The sequence below is a fragment of the Sphaerodactylus townsendi genome, linkage group LG01 (assembly GCF_021028975.2).
Source record: "Sphaerodactylus townsendi isolate TG3544 linkage group LG01, MPM_Stown_v2.3, whole genome shotgun sequence".
NCBI classification, from domain to species: Eukaryota; Metazoa; Chordata; class Lepidosauria; order Squamata; family Sphaerodactylidae; genus Sphaerodactylus; species Sphaerodactylus townsendi.
Genome location: NC_059425.1, coordinates 134,536,233 through 134,559,819, shown reverse-complemented (window position 1 = coordinate 134,559,819; position 23,587 = coordinate 134,536,233). Strand labels below are relative to the sequence as shown.

Sequence of the window (23,587 nt, the reverse complement as noted above, 5' to 3'; positions counted from 1 at the left end):
TTATTTGAATACCTCTATTCTAACACATATACTATTCCATGCTTTATAGGTCTATTGCATTTTAAACTGGTCCTACTATTTACCCCTCCTCCTCCACATGTCTTGATGGCCCTTGTGGTCTCTTCCAGCTCTATGATTCTATACTTCTAACTAAGGATTCAAAAACTTTGTACACATCACAGTTTCTGCTCAATATGCTTCCTAAATTTTCTAGATGATGGAAACAGTGTTTAGTACAAAAAAGGAAAGTGTTAAATTTCTACAGAATGCCCTTTTCCTATAGATTAGGAAAGGATCAATGAATAACATTAATAAATAATAGAATATGCTTGAGCAGCAACAGATAACTGAAAGCTGGAGCTACTATATGCTTGCCAATTGAATGACCCCTTCTCCATTTCTCCCCTCTGAGATACTGGAATATTTTTGACCAATTGTTACATTTGTTATAAACCAACTTGCTATTGGGAATGATTGGTGTGTATAGCAGGTTTGAAATTTAGAGTGCCATCTTTTAAGCTAAATCAGTAATTTATACTTTTAAATTGTGTGTTTTAACTTATATATTATGTTGCATGTATTTTTTGGAAGTCACCCTGAGCTCAACCTGGTTGGGTAAGGGCAGAATATAAATAAAATAAAATAAATCTGCCACTGGATGTTTATCCTCAGAATACCAATAAAATAAGTACTAACTTCCTGTAAAATTACCATTGATTTGAAAGAACTGATTTCTGTACCTAAACCATGCATTACTTCTTTTTAAAGGAATACATTTACAATGGAGCAGAAAACAAAGGCTCAATCCGCACATGCAGAATAATGCACTTTCAAACTGCTTTCAGTGCTCTTTGAAGCTGTGCAGAATAGCAAAATCCACTTGCAAACAGTTGTGAAAGTGGTTTGAAAACACATTATTTTGCGTGTGCGGAAGGGGCCCTAGTTAACTTTTTTAAAATCCTAGAATGACATTTAACACAATCCTAAGAAGAGTTGCACAATTAATTATCTTAGAAGGGTGAAAAGTCAATTATGGTAGGACTGCATTGATAATCTCTTATTCCTCCAACCCATACCTAGCCTATTTACTGGACACTTTACTGACATATACTCCATTTTTAAAGCTATAATTTATTATTTTCACAAATTAGAAGATGTAAGGTTCAATCCAGCAAGAACAAACAACTTATGGAAAACCAGGTATATTTATACAATACATTTTTATCCTGTCCTTCCTCCAATTAGTTAAGAATGTTGTATATAGTTCTCCCTTTCCCTGTAAGGCCAAGGTCACCCAATAAACTTCATAGTAGAGTAGGGGATATAAACTTTGGTCTCCCAGATCTTAAACTAACATTTTAACCACATTGCTCCTGGAACTGTCCTTTTGTGTTATACTCATACACACACTCAGAGAGAGTGAGGAGAGGGAGAGGGAGTCTCTGTGGATGGGAGAAGAGGGTTCAGTAGAGAGGCCAGTAGGAAACAGTTGCCTGTATGCAGCAAAAAGTGTATAGCGCTCCTCTATGGCTGGTATATCTGGTCATCTTTCAGGAATGGAGGAACTCAATCCAGGCATTCCTGTTTCCTTTTAATGAATAGTTAACCCATGCTAACTGAACACAAGTTACTGCAAGCAGTAATACACTGATAATACATTGATAGCATTTTACATGGTGAATATATAAATACTTATTAAGAAGTCTAATATTCAGGATAGGTGTCTTTCCACCACTTTTCTTATCAACAAGAAAAAATCTGGAATAAGATTCTGTTTTAGAAAAGGATGGAGTGAGTTGACTGACTGAACCCTTCTGCAATAGTATCAAAATCTTGGCTGCAAGTAGAGGTGAAGAACACTTCTTTAAAAATTAGCTGAGTATCTGAAACAAAAATGGGAACACAAAATTGAGCAGAAATTAGTTGCTCTGAATCAGGAGATGATAAAGATGAAAATAGAATAAACAGGTCAAATTAAAAAACCAAAGTCTTTAAAATTTAGGGTTTTGACCCTGACAGGATTGTAATTCAGGAACTACAATTCCCATCAGCCCCTACCAGCATGGCAAATTGGCCATGCTGACAGAGGCTGATGGGAATTGTAGTTCCTGAACATCTGGAGAGCCGCAGGTTCCCTACCCCTGCCCTAAACCAAGCAGTGAATGACATTACAATTTATTTATTTATTTTATTTATTTATTATTTCGGCTTTTATACTGCCCGATCCCCGAAGGGCTCCTAATGATAGGGTTGAACGAATTGAGGAAAAACTTGCATTCTGAAACTAGATATAAAAAAGCATTTGAATGCCATTGTTTTATTGGAACTAAAAGAAAAAGAGTTTTTTCTTACATTTAAGCAATACTTGAGACCCTGTAGAAAATACTAGTTGAAAGATCATATCTGTCCTCGCAGATTTCCTGGAGGTTGCAGAAAGGGATATGGAAATTGAGACAGAGAATATTTATAGAGTTAACTCCGGTTATTCTCAAAGGAAAAAAAATCCAAGAAATATTTTGGTCCAATTTGTGAGAAGAAGATTGAGAGACTCTGTATTGCAACAACATTTTGATAAGAAAACTGAAAATAGATGGGGTGGACCTCATAGTTCTGAAAGAAATACCAGGAGGATATTATGTAAGAGAAAGGATTGCGCATTTCTAATTGAAGCAGAAGAGTAGACTCTGATGAGAAAAGCTGGAGAGCATATCATTTCACTACAAACAGCAAACACATTAGATTGACCTTGATCCAAAAGGTGAAGGGATTCCTCAAGAGATATATAGAGCAGTTGGAGACAGAGGATATAATCCACTAAAACCAAGGTGGACTAGAAATACACCATCATGGAAAAATTACAAGAAACTAGATGAAGAGGAACTTCTGGGAAACATAGCAATTCCACTAGTTTGAGCTTGCAGAAGCTCCCTGCTGAACTTTACTGAAAAGGGTGCCTACTAGCATTAGATCAGGCTGGATCAAACTCTAGCCTCTCCAAAAGTTCTGGAGATATTAGAGTTCTGGAGACCTTCAAATCCTCCAGAAGTTCTGGAGAACTTCAAATTTGACATGTGAATTAGCTAGGGCTTATTTTAGACCCACTAGTTCTGAAAACATCTAGAATCAGTAGTGTGAGCTGCCTTCAGCTTTAGAATATGCCTCTCCATTTATTCCTACCCCCCCTTTTCAGTTTCACTTTCAAGCGATTTTTTGCCTTTTATCGGACCAGCAATATAATAAGTCTTTTAAAGTACTAGAGGACTATAGAAACCTTTTGTTTAAAAGAAGTTTTGTTTTATTTAACTGGATCTGCTGCTTTTCTTTATTTTTGGACTGGATTTCTACAATAACAAGACTTCCTATGTACTGGATAAATGACAAAATCTCTTGGTTCAGAAACATTCAAGACAGAAAAAGGATTTAATCGGTCGATGGGCAATAAACAATTCAACTATATTCACTAATTTGGACAGAGGTATGTGATTTACTCCCTGGCAGCAAGTAGCAGTGATAATATTGTGTATTGTGTTATATTGCGTATTGGTTTTATCTATATTGATTGTTGGCTTTTATCTGTGCACCGCCCAGAGCACTTCAATGGTGGGCGGTATACCAAATTTAATAAATATATAAGGGATCTTTATACAATTTATTGTTGCTGGCATGTTTTCTTTGGAAAAATGGTGAGATATTGGAGGATTGCTAGATGGAGTTGAACTGAAATCTGCTTATAGATATTCAGCTATGGAAGGCTTCATACTAATACATCAAGATCTTCCCCTCCTGAAAGCTTCATGAGAATGTGGGTTATCTCTACTCATCTTCTTTGTAAACAATTTTAATAGCTTATTTTGAGACTCCCAAAATTATTCCAGTGTGTTGCTGCCATCTTGTGAAATTGCTGTTATTGCACTTGAGTTTTCAATGTGTTCCATTAAATCCTAATTGACTGTGCATGATTAAATATGTTGGTTTTTTTCACTCAGTTTAAGAATAATGTTGATTTTTCCTAATTTTTCTGTCACCTTTTAAAAATGTATCCTATATTTTTTAGGGGGATAACATCCATTGGGACAATTTGACACTGCTAGTCTTATTTAATATATTAAAATATATTAAATCCAGTTTGTTTATTGTACTAATCAGAAATAATATGTCAATTTATTTTCCCTTCCTTATATCTTTCCTGGTCTTTGTAGTTACCCCTTACCCTAGATTTATTGTTGCTTTATCCTTATTTATAAGAAAATAATCTATTAGAACTTTAAATTTACAAATCAAGATTATTTTACTAATATTATTTTAGCATATAAATGTTGTATATTATATTGTATGATATTGTTTTTTCATTGTTATTCTAATACCTTAGAAAATATTGCATATTTAACAAAATTAGTCAAGATAATTACATATTACATAGTAATATTAACTGCATTGTACTATATCCTGAAAGTAATGTTATAACATTGATTATAGCATACTGATCAAGTACAAAGAAAGAATATATGTTATTGTAAAATCAGCTAATATCCACTGCCAAGGCAAGCATAAGAACCACTGCCAAACCAAGCATAGACTACCTAAGAATGTGTTTCAATTTATGGATATGCTGAACTTAATTGATCCATGGCAACATAATTATCCCAAAACTAGTGGCTGTACATACTTTTCGCATTGACATCAATCATACTCAAAAATCACTATGTGCTGGACTACAAAGACATCACTTACAAACATCAAAAAAAATGGCATTCTACCACAGATTTTTGCAGACCATAAGCCACTTGAACTCCTATGGTAATCCAGTAGAAATGGACAAAGAAGATAGAGAATGGACAATAACATCATGTTACAGAAACAATGCAAAATTGTGAAACAATGCAAAGAAGATCTAGGTAATTTTTTGAGATCAATAAAACTGAGGGTATGCTAATCAAAACAGTTTGGAGTGTAAGCAAAGCTTATATGAGAGGTAGATTAATTGTCATAGCATCCAAACAGAAAAAAGACAAACTTCAAAAGATAAAGAACATCAGACAGCAGATAAAAGTTCTAGAAAAAAACATAAAACTTTACAGAATAAAAAAAATTAAAGGAAATTAAGCCTCTAAAAACCCAATTGGATCTACTTGAAACAGAAGTAATGCAAACAAAATTTCCTTTTTTGAAGAAAAAACTTTGAATATGAAAATAAGCCTAGTAAATTGTTGGCATATCATCTCAGAAAGCTGATAGAAAAAAAGGCAATTAATAAAATTAAAAGTATAATCAAATTACTTTGGTAGAGAAAGAAATCCAAGAACAATTTGTCTTGTTTTATTCCAGACCATATAAAATGTAATTAATAAAGTGGCACTAAAGGAATATATTGGGAAATTTTCACTTGAAAAATTCACCACAAATTATCGTGAAATACTCAATCAGAATATATTGATTCAAGAACTGTCATAGACAATTAAAGAGCAAAAAAGGCAAGGCACCTGGACCAGATGGTTTAACTGCAGAATATTACAAAAGTATGGAAGAAAAATTTAGTCTAACACTACTAAATGTGATGAACTCTATTGATTATTGGTTCTGGTGGGTTTTCCAGGCTGTGTGGCCATGGTCTGGTCACACAGCTCGAAAAACCCACCAGAACCAGTTGAATCTGACCATGAAAGCCTTTGACAATCTATTGATTATCTTATAACTACCACTTTCATAGCAAGATGCACATATAACACTGATCCACAAAGAAGGTAATTATCTGGAAATACCACAATTGTATAGACCTATTTATTTATTAAATGTAGATTATTCAAGATTATAAACTCTTCACCTTAATAATGACAACTAAATTTACAAGATGCACAGATAAAATAATTTGTGAAGATCAAACTGGATTTATCCTTAAAAGATACATGAAAGACAATATATGATTTGTTATCATTGCTTTTGAGTACGTTAAGTCAAAGAAAACTAAAGCTGTGTTTTTCTTTTTGTATGCTGAGAAAGCTTTTGACAGTATTTCTTGGGACTTTATGCTGATAACACTGGAATATCTACTAGGTGGATGTAAATTTCATAATTGGATCTGAAGTATATACCAAACAACAACAAGCAAGCGTTCTAATAAACAGTTTTCTTAACAAAAAATGGTGAAATATGTGAGATACAAAAAATACAGGTTACTCTTTATATTGGTTTTAGAGATAGATACTAAGAAGACATATAAGAAATAACAACAAGATTGGGGAATTGAAAATAGGTAAACAGTCATATAAATTGGGGACATTTGCTGATGATGTGGTGATTATGTTGGAAGATTCTATTTAAAAATGGGGAAAGACTGCTAATAAAATTAAGGCGTTTCTGGAGCTGTAAGGATTTAAATTGAATAAAGACAAAAATTAAAATATTATCCAAAAACATGAACAAAAATCACAATTGTATTTCACTCCAATATCTGGGTTTATAGTGGTGAAAAAAATAAAATATCTTGGAGCGTGGATGACTAACAGGAACTGTATGTTGTATCAAAATAGACAGCTACGTGTACAGAGAATATGAGTGCAGATATATACAGTTATTAAAATGGGATATTGAAAGAGAGGTTATAAAAGAGTCAATGATAAGGTGGGTGGAAAATGTAGAACATGCCATTCAACTAGTAGACTGGGAATGGTATGGAAAAAAGAGTTAAACTTTACATTCGGAACAAATTTAATAGAAATTATTATAAAATGTTATATAGATATTACATAACTTCTGCCGTTCTAGGTGAAATATATGAAACCGGGTCAACTAATTGTTGGAAATGTAAAATGATAGAAGGTACCTTATACCATATATGGTGGACATGTGTGGAAGCAAATAAATGTTGGTTACAGATACATGAAAATATAAGAAAAATTATGAAAATTGACTTTAAATTAAAACCAGAATTGTACTCACTGAACATTCTAGATCCTGAAATTGAGAACAAAGAATGTTAATACTTCACATGATTACAATGGCAAGAATCATATATGCCCAATACTAGAAAAATCTGAAAACACTATATATAAAAGAATGGCTAGATCAGGTTAAGGAATATGCTGAACTAGATAAATTAACAGTAAATATCAAAAGTTGGACAGATTTACAGCAAACCTGGAGCTTTTCATACATTTATTTTAAAAATAGTACAAAGAATGATTCTGTACTGATTTGATGGACTACACAGTAACAGAGAGCAAAAAGTGCAGATCTGTCTGTAGACAAGTTGTTTACATATCAGAGTGGTGAAATAAACTCCTTTAGAAACAGGGGAAGCACCATGATTGGACTTGCTAACCTGCACTCTGACTGCTGTAGCAACTGGATGACTCAAAGAGGTGGGGGGATATCTCTCTGACAGAAAGAGAGATTTCAAATTCTGATTCCTGAGAGTAAACATCTGTTGCCTCAACTGTGTGTTAAAAGATATCTGCTCTGAGGGGTTTTTTTCCAGCATGAGCTGAGGAAGCAAATAATAGCCCGACAAGGAAAACTGGTTGTTTTATTAAGGGGTCAAAACTGAGGTGGAACAACAGTTACTTTCCCCAAGTGATCATAAATATAAACAGGCATAGGAATAAATCTTCTGGAGTAGAAGAAATATTTCTGAACCAGTTAGTACAGGATTCCGTCTGATGTATTAGGGTTTAGTACAGGATTCTGTCTGGTGTATTAGGGTTTTGCATTAAGCAGTGGAGTATCTACAGAAAATGGAGCCCAGGGCATGAACAGATTTTGCGCCCTCCCACCCATTGCAGATTGTATTGTACGTATTGAATTTTAATACAGACAATATAAGGCACTTCTTAAAATGAACTTAAACTCTTTTATAAAATAAAATCTTTATAAAATAGCTATAAAAAGGTGTCCATGCTTGGAATAATGTTTTCTAGGGGGCATGGATGTCCCATGGATGTGCACTATTTTTAAGGATTTATGTGAAGTTTGATATGATGTATTTTTAGTTGGAAGTGAGGAAGTGGAGAACAGAGGCTAAAAGGAATGTGGTGTGATGAAGTCAGCCCGCGGGGGTCGCAAGGAAGAGGCGAGACGCGGTGATATCATCCGGTGGAGAGAGCCAGCAGCAGGAAGCGTGGTCCTTGGATCCGGCAACTCTGATCCGTGGGCCTGGCAACTCTGCTGTATGCTCGGCCCTGGCACCTTTTATTAGGGTTTACAATAGGGGCGGCAATGGGGGCGTACCGGGAGGCGGGAGAGCGGGAGAGGGGGAGAATATCATATGATACATGACATCATGAGGTTGCCTACGTGCGGGAGGAAACACTCGCATCTGGGTCTAATCCATACCTGGGGCCGGAGCCCCTTTGTCCCTTTGTCTGGGGACACCTGGTGACCGTGTGAGTCAGGTGAAGTTCATGACCTGTGACTCCTGCCACGAAGGGTCTGGGGATGGGGGAGCGTGTGCGCCCAGAAGGGCACAGATGGCACAGGCATTCCTGCACTCTCTCTGAGGCTCTGCTGGGTTCGCGGGGCCCATCCCTACAGTGTGATATGGAAAGTTGCTGTTCAGATCTCATCTTCACACTATGTGTCCTTTACTAAGCCATTCCATGCCCCTCCGTAATGTGGAAATAAAGCTAAAAGAGCAGAGAAGGGATGATACAAACTATACTTGAAAGTGATTGATCAGATTAATGGGTTCATTTAATAACCTAAGAAAAAGCAGATAGCAATCATAGCTATCTCTTCCTCAATGAGATTTTCAGAGTGAGTCATTGTCTCAAAATTATTTTCCCACATTAAAATTCTGATCTCCATAAAAGAATAAAGTTGATCTGCAATGTTACCCAAATGGCAGCTACCGGTATATTTAGATACCACCATATTTGTTTCTACTGATGAATTAATCCATTCCTGGGTTAACAGTAAGTCATCTGATAAAACTAAACTCATTGCCTAGTTTGACATGGTGTTGGTTTTTAAACCCTTCCAAGAACAGATTGAGTAAATCAGAAACAACTTATTATATCCTTGAATGAGACTGATTTTGAGCTGACATCACCCTTCAAAATCTGGAGAGAAGAGAGCTAGATGCAGGGGAGGAATAACATGGTGGAAAATTCAATCCCTGTGTAAGAGATTCTCCTCTGTGTGAAAGAGGTGGAAGCAACCTTGGGCTAACCTCCTGAGGGTGGGAAACCATGGCCTTCTGGGCCAACGTGGGGTCACAGCATGCAAGACATCTTGCCTGCCAATATTGTTGAGACTGCTCTGGGTAGGAGAGGGAATGGGGAAAAGATATAAACGTTTCATTGAATTAACATTTGTCCCCCAACGACCTCCAACATACACCTGTCCTCAAGCAATAACTGACACTTTGATTTGTGGGGCAAAGCAAAAAGGTCTGTTATGGGTACTCACTACTTTACAAAAACCTTGTTTAGATAGATAGTATGGACTTATAGCCCAGGGGTAGGGAACCTGTGGCTCTCCAGATGTTCAGGAACTACAATTCCCATCAGCCTCTGTCAGCATGGCCAATTGGCCATGCTGGTAGGGGCTGATGGGAATTGTAGTTCCTGAACATCTGGAGAGCCGCAGGTTCCCTACCCCTGTTATAGCCCAATTCTGGTATATGATCAGCTTTGATCTGGTCTATGATCAGGAAAGAGCCGCAGGGCACCAGCCGGGTCACCATGCCTCAGGAGAGACCGGGTACAAGGGCCCAGCCAGCACCGAGCGCCCTCCCATGTAATCTGCTGCCATGCGCCCAGGGACATGTGATACCACATGTCCCTGTGCATGGTATGCCCCTGAAAAGATACCAATTAAAAAAAATAACCAGACTTTATTATTTGGATAACCCATTGATCAGATCTAATAGACTCATCACAAAGGGAGATAACCTGTTATTTTAAAAATCCCATCTTCTAGTCATGCATTTTTCTTTTGCTTGCCCTGACCAGATGAAGGGGAATGGGGCCCTTTCTTCTGGTTTGGAGGAACTCCCTGCCAGATTAATAGGTTACAGTAACTAGATATTTGATGAGGGTACTTATACTGCCTCTGTTGAAATGAGTTACTATGAAAGTACCTGGGCTTAAATGATGAAGTGGATGGGGCTGTAATCCCCACAGACAGAAGTGGTTGATTCTTTTTTAATTGCATGGTGGTCATTATCAGTATTCTCACTGAAGAGATTTTGGCTATTGAAGGCCATATCATTCATTCTAGCCTTGGGGTCAACAAGCAATATTGATGACTGAAGCCATGAATGGCAATGCAAAATGAACTGCTGATGCTTCAGGCATGTACCCTGATTTTGTATAGCTCTAGCAACTGCCTTCAATTCCTCTAGGATCAGATCTATGAGCATTGATTATCCCATAGATGCACTTGATAACAGGACATAATGTCAATGACACTAGAGATGTGTATGCCCAACAGTCGTGTAGAATACAGCCTACACCCTAGATTATCCAGTTTTCTCCCCTATTTATCTTATGGGGATGTATGAGAGACTCCACAGTAATGCTGTTGCAAGGCCTTGGTGACCACTGAATTTGGGACAGAATGTTTAAATAGAAAGTCACATCCCTACTGCTGGGTCCCTTAGAGATTTTCTTTGCTGAACCAGAGGACAAAGAAGGCTTTTTCCAATTGGAAGTTGCATTGACCACAAAATCCTTGGTTAACATGAGGGTGATTGGGACATTATCAGTGGAGTACATGATGTGCAGCACTGGATCCAATGAACCTTGAGTCATAGGTTGAAAAATCAGATTCAGGGCATTAGCCACTCGAGTGAGCTGCTCTGAATACCTCTTCAGGTCATCAGAAAGTGAAATGTCTACTGTTGTGGGATGTGGCATCATGGGGGGATGAAAGAGAGGCTACATCAGACTCATCATCAGAAGTCTGTAGCACATCTTCCTCCAAAGTGGGTATAGGCTCCCACCCAGAATGCTACAGAGAAGTATGGTGGTGACTAGAGGATCTTTGTTCCTCTTCCCTCTTTTTATGACTTGAGTATGAAGCCAAGGAAAAAGACTGCAGCCTTACGTACTCACCGTGAGACCAAAAAGGGTGGAGAATAATAATAATAATTATTATTATTATTATTTATTAAACTTGTTCAAGGTACATAAGGAGGCCAAAGTACATAAGGAGGCCAAAATGATGACTGTCCAATGTGAATGAAAAGCATAGTCCTGATAACATCGATCTAGACACTCTGCAAAGGCTTTACTATCACCTCAACCACATCATTGTCAGAAGGCTCTGATCCCTCACCCACAGACAATGTTGGAATCTTTGGTTTAGGTGGTAATTCTGGACTAGAATGGGTAGCCCTCAAGGAAAACAGCATCTATATTAAGAATGCAATGAACCCAAGGCTGACCGCAACTGACTCCGATGAAAAAAAATCCTTTTGGCTCTGAGGCAGAGAATGTGTTGACTCTGATGCACTTGGGTATCATTTTGGGCCTTCTTGGGTGATTGGTGCTGACTATATAGAATAGTGATAGTGAACCTTTTCGAGACCGAGTGCCCAAATTGCAACCCAAAACACACTTATTTATCGCAAAGTGCCAACACGGCAATTTAACATGAATACTGAGGTTTCAGTTTAGAAAAAACAGTTGGCACTGAGGCGTTGGTTATTCAGGAGTAAGCTTGGCGGTAGTCGGTGGCTTTGCTTTGAAGCAACCGCACAACTCTTCCAATGGATTAATCACGACCCTAGGAGGGTTTACTCAGAAGCAAGCCCCATTGCCAGCAACCAAGCTTACTCCCAGATAAAAGATCACACTTTAGTTCTTCCCATGAAAATCAGTGGGGTTTAACAGCGCTTAATAGGGTTACCTACACTGCTTCCCCGAAACGAGGTCTTAGGTTTAGTGCTAATAATTGAGCCCAGCGGCCCAGGCCAGCCTAGATGTGTGTGGGGGGACACTGTTTGACTGTGCCCACAGAGATGGCTCTGAGTGCCACCTCTGGCACCTGTGCCATAGGTTTGCCACCACTGATATAGAAGGATAAGGCATCTGATGCTGTCCTGGATAGACTTTTCAGGTCCAAGCCCACAAAACTGCCAGCCGTGAAGATTCTCAGTGAAGATTGTCAGTTCCAAGAGTGAGAAAGAGCTGATGGTGAAGGTCTTACTAGCTAATTTGTTGGACTATCTTTGGCTGCCAAAGGAGACAAACCTCATTGCTGAACTCTCAGTGGTAACTCTCCCCTTCAAGGAGATGCCTCCCTCTTGCATCAAGGTGACCTTGATGTCCAATTTCTTTATCAGCAGTGAGGGCATATATTCAGTGGTGGGATTCAGCAGGTTCGCACCACTTCGGCTGAATCAGTTGTTAAAAAGGTGTTTGTAAACAACCAGTTGTTAAATTATTTGAATCCCACCACTGCATATATTGCTCTCAAAGCCCAGGATTACAACCATGACCCTATTAGAGGAACAGGGACCTTAACTCTGATCTCCTTCTCCATGAAGGCCTCCCTGAAGCTGAATTGCCTACCAACTCTGACTCATACTCTGAGGGCCTGGAACACTTCTTTTTAGGCTTCTTAACTAAAGACTCTGAAGAATCTCGTATGGCCTGCGAAGCTGATGTATCAGTCGATTTCATCTCCACTGGGACTGAGGCCACTGAGAGAAACCTGATTTGTCTCGAGGTACCTCAGGAGCCATGGATTTTTCCCATAATGCCGCTTTCAGCATGAGGCTCTCTCATGTCAGCAAAGCCTCTCTCAGCTCAGCTTTGGGGGTAAGGAGGGAACATGATTTATAAGTGGCCTTCCCCAAACAAAGGAGACGCTCAGAGTGCCTGTTGTTTTGGGCCATTTTACCTCAGGTGGAGCATTTTTTAAATAGAGCCCTTTTAGTCAATTCCATTTTGACCAAGAAACAAAATCATCTCAGAAGCTGAATGAATTCACTGAGGTAATTTGCACAGAGATACTCTGATAACTTGCAACCTCTTGCAGTGGCAGTAGGAGAACTGAAGTATAATTCATAACCCTGTTACCATCTTCTTGTTTCTTAAAAAATGAAAGGGCAAATTAGAAGGTAGAAATGGAAAATTTACTCGGTTAAAACTTCATTGTTACTGCATAGGGTTTCAGAATAACCCAGAAGCCTTTTGTAATTAAATCTTTTTGTGCAGCTTTATAATACATAATTGATTAAGCACCTATATTAACAGAACATACTTCACAGCAGCTGTCGCAGTCGCCAAAGATGTAGTGTGAGAAATCATGCACGGGTAATTAAAGGAACAGAAAGCTCTGGCTTGCTGTGAAGATGGCAAATTTCTACTGTGCAATCATTTAAAATGTATGCTAAGCAAGACATTAACATGAATACAATCCTGACTGATGTGAAATAATTCATCCATGTAAAAATTAAAGAGAAGCTTTGAGAAAATTAACTCAAAAGGGCATTTGAACAGGTTATGACTTCGTAGAAAAACAAGAGGATCCACTGATATCAAGGATCCATGATATAGAGAAGACAGCAAGATTGTGCTGCCGCAAACTCATTAATACCTCACCCACACTTTCCACATGCTGTTGTAGGATGTCCCTCACACGTAACCCGCTGTGTGTGTGTGTTATTAACAACAACAACAACAAGAACAACTTCCTGGGACGGTAAGCCCCACTGAAGAAATCTGAGTAGGAATCAGAGTAGCCCTCCTTCACATTCCTCTATTAATAGATTCCTAAGTCAAGGCTAAAATGAAAGTAGCAAGGTCCAGTTGGGGACCAATTGTGGGAAAGTGGGAAGGTCTAGTTAACCAGGGAACCATCAGAGGGTTCTAAAGGATGTATAGGAACTCCCTTTACCCAGTGTTTCCCAAAGCTTCAGTTCTGTAAATGTGTAATGGGTAAAACAAACTTTACAAAAATAAATATTATTTCCCTGCTTGCAACTTTAGAATGCAGATTAGCCAGAAAATTATGATAAAGGCCTACATGGTTTTTTAAAATTTATTTATTTATTTATATTTATTTATTTGTTCCACTTATATACCACCAAATTAAAACAATTTTTAAATAATCTCTAGGCTCTACACAGTAAATTTCATTCCTTGAGAAAGGAAACAAGATTGGCTTGACAGGAAATCAGGACATTAAGGTCACAGCTATAACCCAATTTAAATAAGAGATAGGATGCTGACAAAAGCATTAATGATAAAATCACATTGATTTTATAATTAATAAGAAGGTATTTTAAGTGATGCCTGATCTTATCTAAACTGAAATGTCAACTCAGAATATTAGGAAATCTCCCCAAGCTCTGTGAACATATGTGACTGTGCTACCAAATGCAAAATAGTAACCCTTATATATGTAACAATTCTTGACAGTTCTGAATGAAGAATCTTGCCTTGGGTTCATTTTAAATGTCTGTGAATTTCATGGTTTTTGGAGCGACATTCCTTTCCCCATGAATTCAGCTCTTGGGGCTACATATAGTACAAATATCATCTACCAGCAGGTAACTACTGAGGAGAAAAATCCAATCCTAATTCTTTTACATTCTCACATTAACTACCTGTCATTGGGCCCAATTTTCAGGTGTTGAGCTCATTTTAAGGTATTGGCTACCACATTCAAGGTTCTTCATGGCCTTTAACACTCATATCTGCTAGGTTGTCTCTCCTCATGATAGTTTTGATCTTTTGAACAGGGCCTTCTGCAAGTACTAACCTGCAAATGGACAAGATCAACAACTGCCCATATAATGTGCCTTTTCTGTTTTGGAGGGTGGATTCTGTAGCCAATGAGGTCCCTTCCCAGGCTCGACCCCCCAAATCTCCAGGTATTTCCCAACCCAGAGTTGGCAATGCTGTGCAACCTCTTGTAAAAGCAGGAGCACAAGAATATTTATCAACATTATTACAGTACAGTATTCTTCTATTCGTATTTGCAAGGCAGCATTAGTTATTTGCTTTTCCTCATAGATCTTTGAATCCAACATTTTTTTGCTTCAGTTGCTGACCTCAACTACTATGTTTGCTCCCATATTTTCCCAACTGCATTAACAAGAGGATGTTACTATAGCTTCAGATGGTACATCCCCAACCTAGGGCAAAAAACTTAGCAGGTCCCTTGTCCAAGAGTAGACCATGGTTAGATATTGAAGCCTTTAAGGGATTTCCCATCCCCCTGACCCTGTAAATTGGGTATACAGCAGAGGCGTACTGGGAGAAAATGGCGCCTGGGGCAACATCTGCTCAAGCACCCCTGTATGCCCCCGTATGCCCCACTTATGGCAGCCAGCTACTTCAGTTGGTGGAGGACGGTGGTGACAGTCCAGGGCAGCCTGGCACTGCTGGCCTCTCCAGGGAAGTGCCCCAGGCCATGGCCATCTGGCCATGTTCTCCCAGGCCAAGGCAAGGCCCCGAGGGAGGCACCCTGGCCGTCGCCAGCCCCTGCAGCTGTGAAATGGCTGCTGGCCCTGCCTGGCCCCTCAACAAGGCCTGAGCTGGCAGGGGCTGATGGGAAATGTAGTCCATGAACATTTGGAGTGTCATAGGTTCAATCTGTCAGAATCAGTACATGTTTCTACCAGTGTTGTTCAAGATGTCTTCCAGCTCTCTTGAGGTCACCCAGCTCCATGGTAAACAAGGGGTAGGAGAGATTGCCTAGAGACAACCTTGTTACCTTCAAGGCGCTTCATGTTCCATACTCCCACCACCGCAACAGAACACATTTGGAGTCCCAAAATCCCTCAGAGCATTCTGGAATCCAGTAGGATCTATAAGCCTCCATAGGTAGACATTTTAGCCGGGTCCAGTGGTGGGATTCAGAAGGTTTGCACCACTTCGGCAGAACTGGTTGTTAAAATGGTGCTTGTAAACAATCAGTTGTTAAATTATTTGAATCCCACCATCGGAACCGGTTGTTAAATTATATTAATCCCACCACTGGCCGGGTCCCCTTTCCCATTCACTCTTGACAATTGTACACAATGTTCAGGCCATGGTTCAGTCGAAATCTGCAATCCTGAGACCAGACCTCCCCTTAATGGTTCAGTGTAAAAGATTATTCAGGTATTACCTCTTTCATTTGCTGGACCCCTCATGATTTGAGAGATACCCAAAGAAGCTATGAAATCCTGCGTTGGATCTGGTGGCATATCCTCAGCATGAATGTTGAAGTGCCCCAGAATGATCCCTCTAGGTGTTTTCAGAATCACACCAGAGACCACTAACTCGAGGTGCCTACCTGTGAACTAAACAGCTGGACTAAACAGCTGGTAAATGAACAATATGTCTAATCTATCCTAACTCCCTAATGTAAGGAACGCACAGTCAGTCCCACTGGTGTAGCCTTTTCAACATAAAGATGACAGTGCGGTCCTGTGTTCCCTGGCAGAAGTCGGAACAGTGTGCACCCTCACTGTGAAAAAGTCTGGATTCTCTGGCAGCATTTTAAAACCTTCTTTAAACGCTGCCTCTGTCAAAACCATTATTATCTGCACTGGGAAACATAGCACTTTGATAGCATTTATATTGTTCTGGACACCCAATTTAAATTAGTGAGACTTGCCTTTCTGTAAAGTTGCACCCACCATTTTCTTTTCTGTTGCATCTCGCTAATAGGCATCCAAAGAAATTTAAATGCTATTTTATCAAAGTGCTATGTTTCCCAGTGCAGACAATAATGACTTCGACGGAAGCAGCACTTAAATACGATTTTAAAATGCTGCTACAAAATCGGATGGTGCGGGGAGGCAGGCACTGGGATCTGGTGAAGCGTTCAACATAAAGATGACCCAGGAAGATGTGTCAGTTTCATACATCTCCTTTCACCTTTATGTTGAAAAGGTTATAGTTTGCTGTATTGTCAAATGCTTTCAAGGCTGTATTCAACTGGTTGTTGTGGGCTTTCCAGACTGTGTGGCCGTGGTCTGGTGGATCTTGTTCCTAACGTTTTGCCTGCATCTGTGGCTATCATCTTCAGATGTGTATCACAGAGGGAAGTGTGTTACTATGTCACTAGACACAGTGTATAACAGACTTCTCTGTGTGATACACCTCTGAAGATGCCAGCCACAGATGCAGGCGAAACGTTAGGAACAAGGTCCACCAGACCACGGCAACACAGCCTGGAAAGCCTACAACAACCAGTTATAGTTTGCATTGGGCATCTACAAAAGTTGAAAGTATCACTGAGGACAATAGCCACCACTCCTGTCCAGCCTCCTATGTGGGGTCAATTGAAGACCACATAAGCTGATGGACTTAGTTGGGTGGACACAAACATCATTTTCTTCCAGTCAGGACTTGGTTATTTAAGACAAAGTTAATTTTCTCTTCCTGTAACATCCTGGACAGGCACAAAGTCTTGTGCTTCACTAAACTGATAATGCACCGACATAGGGAAGAAATAGGAGCCCCTGCATCATCAACTCTCAGGATTATACAGAGATTAGATAGACAGTGAGAATTCTTGTGAAATACCATCTTTGAAAAATCCCCTCAGCTTTCATCTACACTGCATTAATCAAACATCCAGCCCCAGATAAAGATAGCCCACCATCACCATCACCTCTAATACATGACCTGAAAACCTCACAGTCGACATGCTGTTATCTACCAAGTCATTATAAAGCAGCCATGATGTGTGGACATTAGTGCTGACCAACAGGTGTTCTTCTACACCAGAGCTGGTCCTGCATTTCAGGTAAGCAAATGGTGCCACTATACCTCCACTGCAGTGGCAGAACATCTTCCAATTGTTGTTAGAAATGGCTGAGCCCTGGTGGCATTCTCCAGGCAAAGAGCTATAGTTCAAGAGCCCTCGTACTTGCGCTAAGAGGCTCAGCCTTTGGGAGGTGTAGGCCCTTTGGAGCTCAGGAAATGGTAGTTCCTTCTCACCTTCAGCAATGCAGAAAAACACAGGAAGCAAACGTGGAGCAAAAATCAATGGGGCATCTCCAGTGGTGGGATTCAGCTGGTTCAGCCCGGTTTGGGCAAACTGGTTGTTACGCTCCCCCTCCCCTGGGGCCGTACCACCAGCCCAATAGGGCCACGCGCCTCTGGGCCAGCTGTGCGCCTTTGGGGGGAGACTCCCTCGAAGGCTGCGCAGTCAGCCCAGAGGCGTGTGGCCCGATCAGCAAGCCTGGCCAGCTGCAGATCAGGCTGCTCGGCGTCCTCCCCTTAAGGCCGTGCAGCTGGCCAAGAGGTGTGAAGCCTGATTAGCGGCCGCCACCTCTTCCCCAGCTAGGAGGCACAGCCAGGTAAGTGGGCGGAAGGGAGGTGGGGGTGTGCAGCAGCAAACTGGTGGTTGAGGGATTAGAATCCTACCACTGGGCATCTCCCCATTCCCTCTCCAGCCTCAGTGGGATTCAGATGAGTTCAGATATTATCTATGACCTTTGACAAGGTGTTGATCTTCTGGAGCTTAGGAAACTGCAGTAACTTTAGCAATGCTAAAAACACAGGAAGCATATTGAATGAAAAGCATTCCCCTCTGATAAATTTCTATGGTTGAAAAGTAAGGCAAATGTCCCTACAAGATTTTACCACCACAACCTCATCCATTTGATTTTTTAAATTTCAAAGTGTCTCCAAATACAAAATGAATGTTGGCTCTTCGTTGCTATTTCATAGGAATAATATTATGTTGTTGTTTTTTCTCTCTCCAGCATCATTCTAATGGAATGCTGTTCATTGGAAATGTTTTAATGCGCTTCTTACATCTTTGCATAAGACGCTGATGACTGGTCATCAAGAAAGGACCCATTATGAATCCCTCTGCTTAAGGAGGCAACTTGATTCATTCCTCATTTTGTCTGCCTGGGGGCAATTTTATCAGCTGGAATCTGTCAGCTCTCTTCGGCCTCTTTTCTACAATCTTTGAAAATTAGCTCAACCAATGCAATCTCCTATTTGGAATATGGTCTCTGGCTATAGATTGGCTTGCCGCATTTTCTACACTTAAACCACTATCATTTCTACTATTATCCTTGCAGAGAACTGAATTATGCCAACATATGGCTTACTGTTCAATTTTTCTAGACCATGTTGTGCATGCAGACAAATCAGCTCACTTGAAAATGGATGGAATAAATTAAAGCATGGAATTGGAAAAGATTTTGTCTAAAAGTGACATACAAGACAGAACACAGTAAAACATTCAAATAGTAGTCTACCATTTAAGTAAACTGTGAAGGCACCAGTGAAAGTGCAACTCTCTCACATTTGGGGATCAGGGTGTGGGGGTTATGTTTAGGGTATATAAAAACATTTTTAACCACTATAATTTTGTCTCCTCATTTCTATGGCCCCTTTCCAAGCATTCTTTGTTTAAAATATGCTTCTTGAAAGTGCTGCATTTTTCATAGCTACTTGAGTTGTATTGCAGTACTACACTCCATACAGATAACAGCAAATTGCTTCTATTAAAATTATGCATCTCTAAATCACATTACAATCAATGAGACTTGCACAGAGAAAGCCTTTATTTTATGAGGATGTCTGGTTTTCTGGATTGTGCCCGTTATTAACCACGTGAATGAAACTTCTGGTGGTATGAACTATTTTCACATTTACCTGGTTGTTAGCAATAAGAAGCAATGTTTGTTTTTGTAAAATTAGGGGCTAGTGACTAAGGAGTTTCAGTGTCCTCATGCTGCCTGCCTGGCATCCTTGGACAGGGATCCCCAAAAGTGGTGCCCACAGGCACAAGGGTGTCAGCAAATACCTTTCCAGGTGCCCACCAAGTGCTTTTGCCTAGCACGGCTTCTGATTGGTGGGTGAAGATCCAATGGGCTGTGCAGATATTTTAAAAATTGTTTCAGCAGCAGCTGCCACCACAACACAAAGATCTTACCTTGAATTAGCAGTGAAACTGTAAATATGCAAGAATATATTTAAGAGTAACAGTTATTATTAGAATTATACATGACCTCACTCGCTGACATTTTGTGGTTGGTTCTGCCTCTTGTGACAGCTATTTTGTCATTGGTTCCAGCAGCCATTTTATGGTTGTGCCTACCAACCTGCACCAGAATTCTGAAGGTGTCCACAGGTTCAAAAAGTTAGGGACCCCTGTCCTAGCGAGTCAGAGAGAATCTCTCCTTGTGTTTAGCTTTTCCTACATGGATAAGAAACAGAGGTGCTGTTTGACTAGAATGTGGACTCCTGGGTCCAAAGTAAATGGTGGGCATGGACAGCGGGGGAGGGTGTCCCCTAAGCAATCTCTATTCTCAGCCTTGCACATAAAGCTAGAGTAGTACAGCAAAATATCTCGTTGTTGGCAGTTTGGCGGAATATTAGATAAGCTAAAGTCTAAACCACATACCAGCTAAAGTAAAGGAACTTCCATTACTTTAAACCAGTTGCTTTATTAAAATATTCAGACACATTTTGTGGGGGGTGGGGGGTGGTGATCAATGTTTGCAAGCCTACTCAGCATCAGTGGCAAACTACAAACGGGGACATGGGGGATTGCTCCAGTACGCCTCTGCTCAGCATTATATATATATTTTAGCTTGATCAATTTTTATATTCATGGTTTCAGTCTGAAATGGAGGTTCTTTGTGTAGTGCATATATCAAACTAGGCTGGTCTAACTGACACTGTGTCATTTGAAATGGTCCTGTTTTCTACTAGTCAAAGCAGCACCCTGTTCTTTAATTTCAGAGGAGTCAAGAATTTCACCCAGTGGACAAAAACCTGAAATCCATTCATTCCACACAAAAACTCTAGCAAGGCTGCGGGAAAAGTTGAAAGGCAAACTGGCCCTGCACAACTGAGAGGACTTTTTTTCCCCTCGTGAATGCAATTTAGAGGCTGGTAATTTGAATTAGAAAAAATAGCAAGCAAAGCCTATGAAAATAATAAAAATGGTGGCAGGCTACAGTGCAGCAACTGTTAAACAACCAGCTTTTACAGCATGTTAAAATAGTGAAGGATAAGAAAACATTTCTAACATATTTAAAATGGACACATGTTATTTAAAACATAATTCAACATATTTCTATTATCCCATTACACCATCAGGAATCAGTCAGATTAGACCATGATACTTTGTTAACTACATGATACAGTTTTAAATTTAGGGCCAAACTGTTCTAACAATCAGAAGTTCACATTTCAGCAATGTCCACAGTCCAACTGCATAGCCTTTCTCATCAAGTGATTGGACCGCTGGGAAACTACGGTGCAATCTTGCATAGTGACTGCTATCTTTTAGATACCAGAATAAGCAAATCTGTAACACTCAACAGCATTTTTGTAATTAACTACATAAAGTAATCAACTTATTCAGTCTTTTCAATGCCTGGAAAGATAAAGATAACATTCTAGAAAATCTTCAAATTGGCCACTGTACAAGGTTTATGTTGTTATGTACAAAAACAAGCATAAGATCAGAACTTTTAAAATACTAACATTAAACATTTTCTAATACAAACTCCATTTGAATTTATATAAGTAAAATTTCCTCAGATCAGCCTGGCAAACTGTCTCTTCCGTATCGGTAAGTATAAACAGCTAAAATACTGGTTGGATTATTTTTGTCAATTTATGAAGTTTTTCATTACAACATAAATTTATCACAGTTTAAGTACTTAATAATTGCTCAGTGGGTCAGTAAAATACCATTTCTCAGTGTAACAGAATAACTGCTACTTCAGCACCCCAGCAAAACTGACCAAACTTATTAGGTTTATATTTTAATGCAAGAAACATTAAGTCCAGGGTGCTACATTCAGACATCCTATTCAGCCATACATTAAACCAGCTTGTACATGGATGTGGCTTGTTTTGGATTTGTGCAGCTCCCTACTACACACACAGGACCCAAGTTAGAAATTAACCGGCTACCCTGACCTATTAACGTAGGCACATTAAGTTACTTCTCCCAACCCACACAAACGAATTGGGATTCTAAACCTAATTTTAATCCAGGTTTAGAATCTTGGTTTTTGTGCCAGAGGAGACCACCTTTGGTTAATCTGCACGCCTGCATTCGTACATCCCTGGTACCAGGAGATGATTTCTGATGGAGATTTCCAGATGAGAAACAGAGAGGAAGAAAAGCACAAGGTGCACCTATGAGTCTGCCTGGCAACAAGTTGGGTTCATGAAACGATTGGTCTTAATACAGCCTGATTAATTGCACTGTTTTCAAGCACTTGAAATTTCTTTCAAAATGTCTGGTTTGGAACTCTACAATGCTGCTTTTACCGATCAAAAGTATGCCTTTTCTATTGATTTTAGCCTTTTTCTCTGAGATGGAGGCTGCATTTCGTTTACAATTTGCCTCCTAACATATCCTCTAGAATGGAATTCACATCATTATAATAGTATGGTTAGTTGTCTTGCACATCAATATGACAAGCATCTCTTTTGGCAACTTTCATTTGCAGTTATTTCTGTCAGAGGCTATTTTTCTTATCAAGGATTGTGACTGTCAGCACATAAAACCTAAAATGTCGGATTAGCACAGGTTCTCCGCAGACAAATTGATTTGAACAACAACCAAAAAACTCCCTCTAAAAATATTCAATGCACACGTAAAAGGACATTTACACAGTAACTCTCAGGAAACTTCTTTAATATAAAAAAAGTTTTTAAAATTAATGAAACCTGATCAAATTTTATTTTGAAGAGTACACGGCATGAACATTTGCTACTGCTTGTCTTTAAACTTGAACTTGGGAAACAAAGGGAAACTATGCTAAACGAAATCAGTGGACAAATCCTAATTATTTAAATAAAGGAAACACCACACTCCTCGAAACTGCCTGTTTTTGTTTTTTTAAAGCAGTTCCGTCATGGCTTCACAGTTCCATATCACTATAGAAAACATTAGATTTGAAAGGTACCTAACAAACAAGGTGGCTTTCCACTGATTCCAGGCTTTCCTCATTTAACCTTTGGATCAAATAGGTTTTCAAATTTCATAGAGCAACATTCAACTTTTCAAGTACAAAACAAATCTGAGTCCGTGATGTGGCATTCCAAAAAAAATGCACGCCAGTATTTACAGAAAGTTTACAATAACTTTTTGCAAAAGTTTTTTAGTCCACACATATTCAGTTGTAGAATTGTAAACAATGTGCCATTCCCTCCGTTCTGAAGTGTCCAGTTATGGTCGTGGTCTTTTAGGAGGAGGTGGTGGCATGAGTTCAGTGTCTGGGTCCAAAGGGCGTTTGTGTGCCTGCCCTGCAGGTGCTGTTGTACACTTTTCAATGAACTCAAAGAGGATTTCCTTTGTCACTGGGTGTCGTATGCTGTTGCACACAGCTGAGAACACAAGAACATATAGGAAAATTAGCTGTATAAATAAAACCTTTTCTACTTTGAACAACTGGGGCACATCTGTACCATTTAACTGTCATTGCTGAAAGAGACCGAACAGCCCAATCCAGCAGCTGTGTACTTTCTCTACAAGGAGCTCCAGCAAGCGTTGGGGGTTTTTCTGTCTTCTAATGGAGCAACTGCACGCCTTCAAAATCTTTCTTGGTTTGTCACTATGCAATATTATTTCCTCATAATATATAAAACCACATAAATAATACAAATCCTATATTCAGAAGCAAGAAAGGAAGGGTTGCAAGGTTGGATTT

At 39.4% G+C, this 23,587-nt stretch overlaps 1 protein-coding gene across 2 annotated transcripts in view; it reads right to left on the bottom strand.

The window, feature by feature from the left end:
• Positions 1-20,967: 20,967 nt before the first annotated feature.
• Positions 20,968-23,587, bottom strand: part of RNGTT (RNA guanylyltransferase and 5'-phosphatase) — a 182,591-nt gene continuing 179,971 nt past the window's right edge. For both annotated transcript variants that reach the window (XM_048494656.1, XM_048494630.1), the window contains one exon: positions 20,968-23,264. In XM_048494656.1, the coding sequence (XP_048350613.1) occupies positions 23,107-23,264 (158 nt within the window). In that variant the 3' untranslated portion in view covers positions 20,968-23,106. The remainder of the gene's footprint in view (positions 23,265-23,587) is intronic.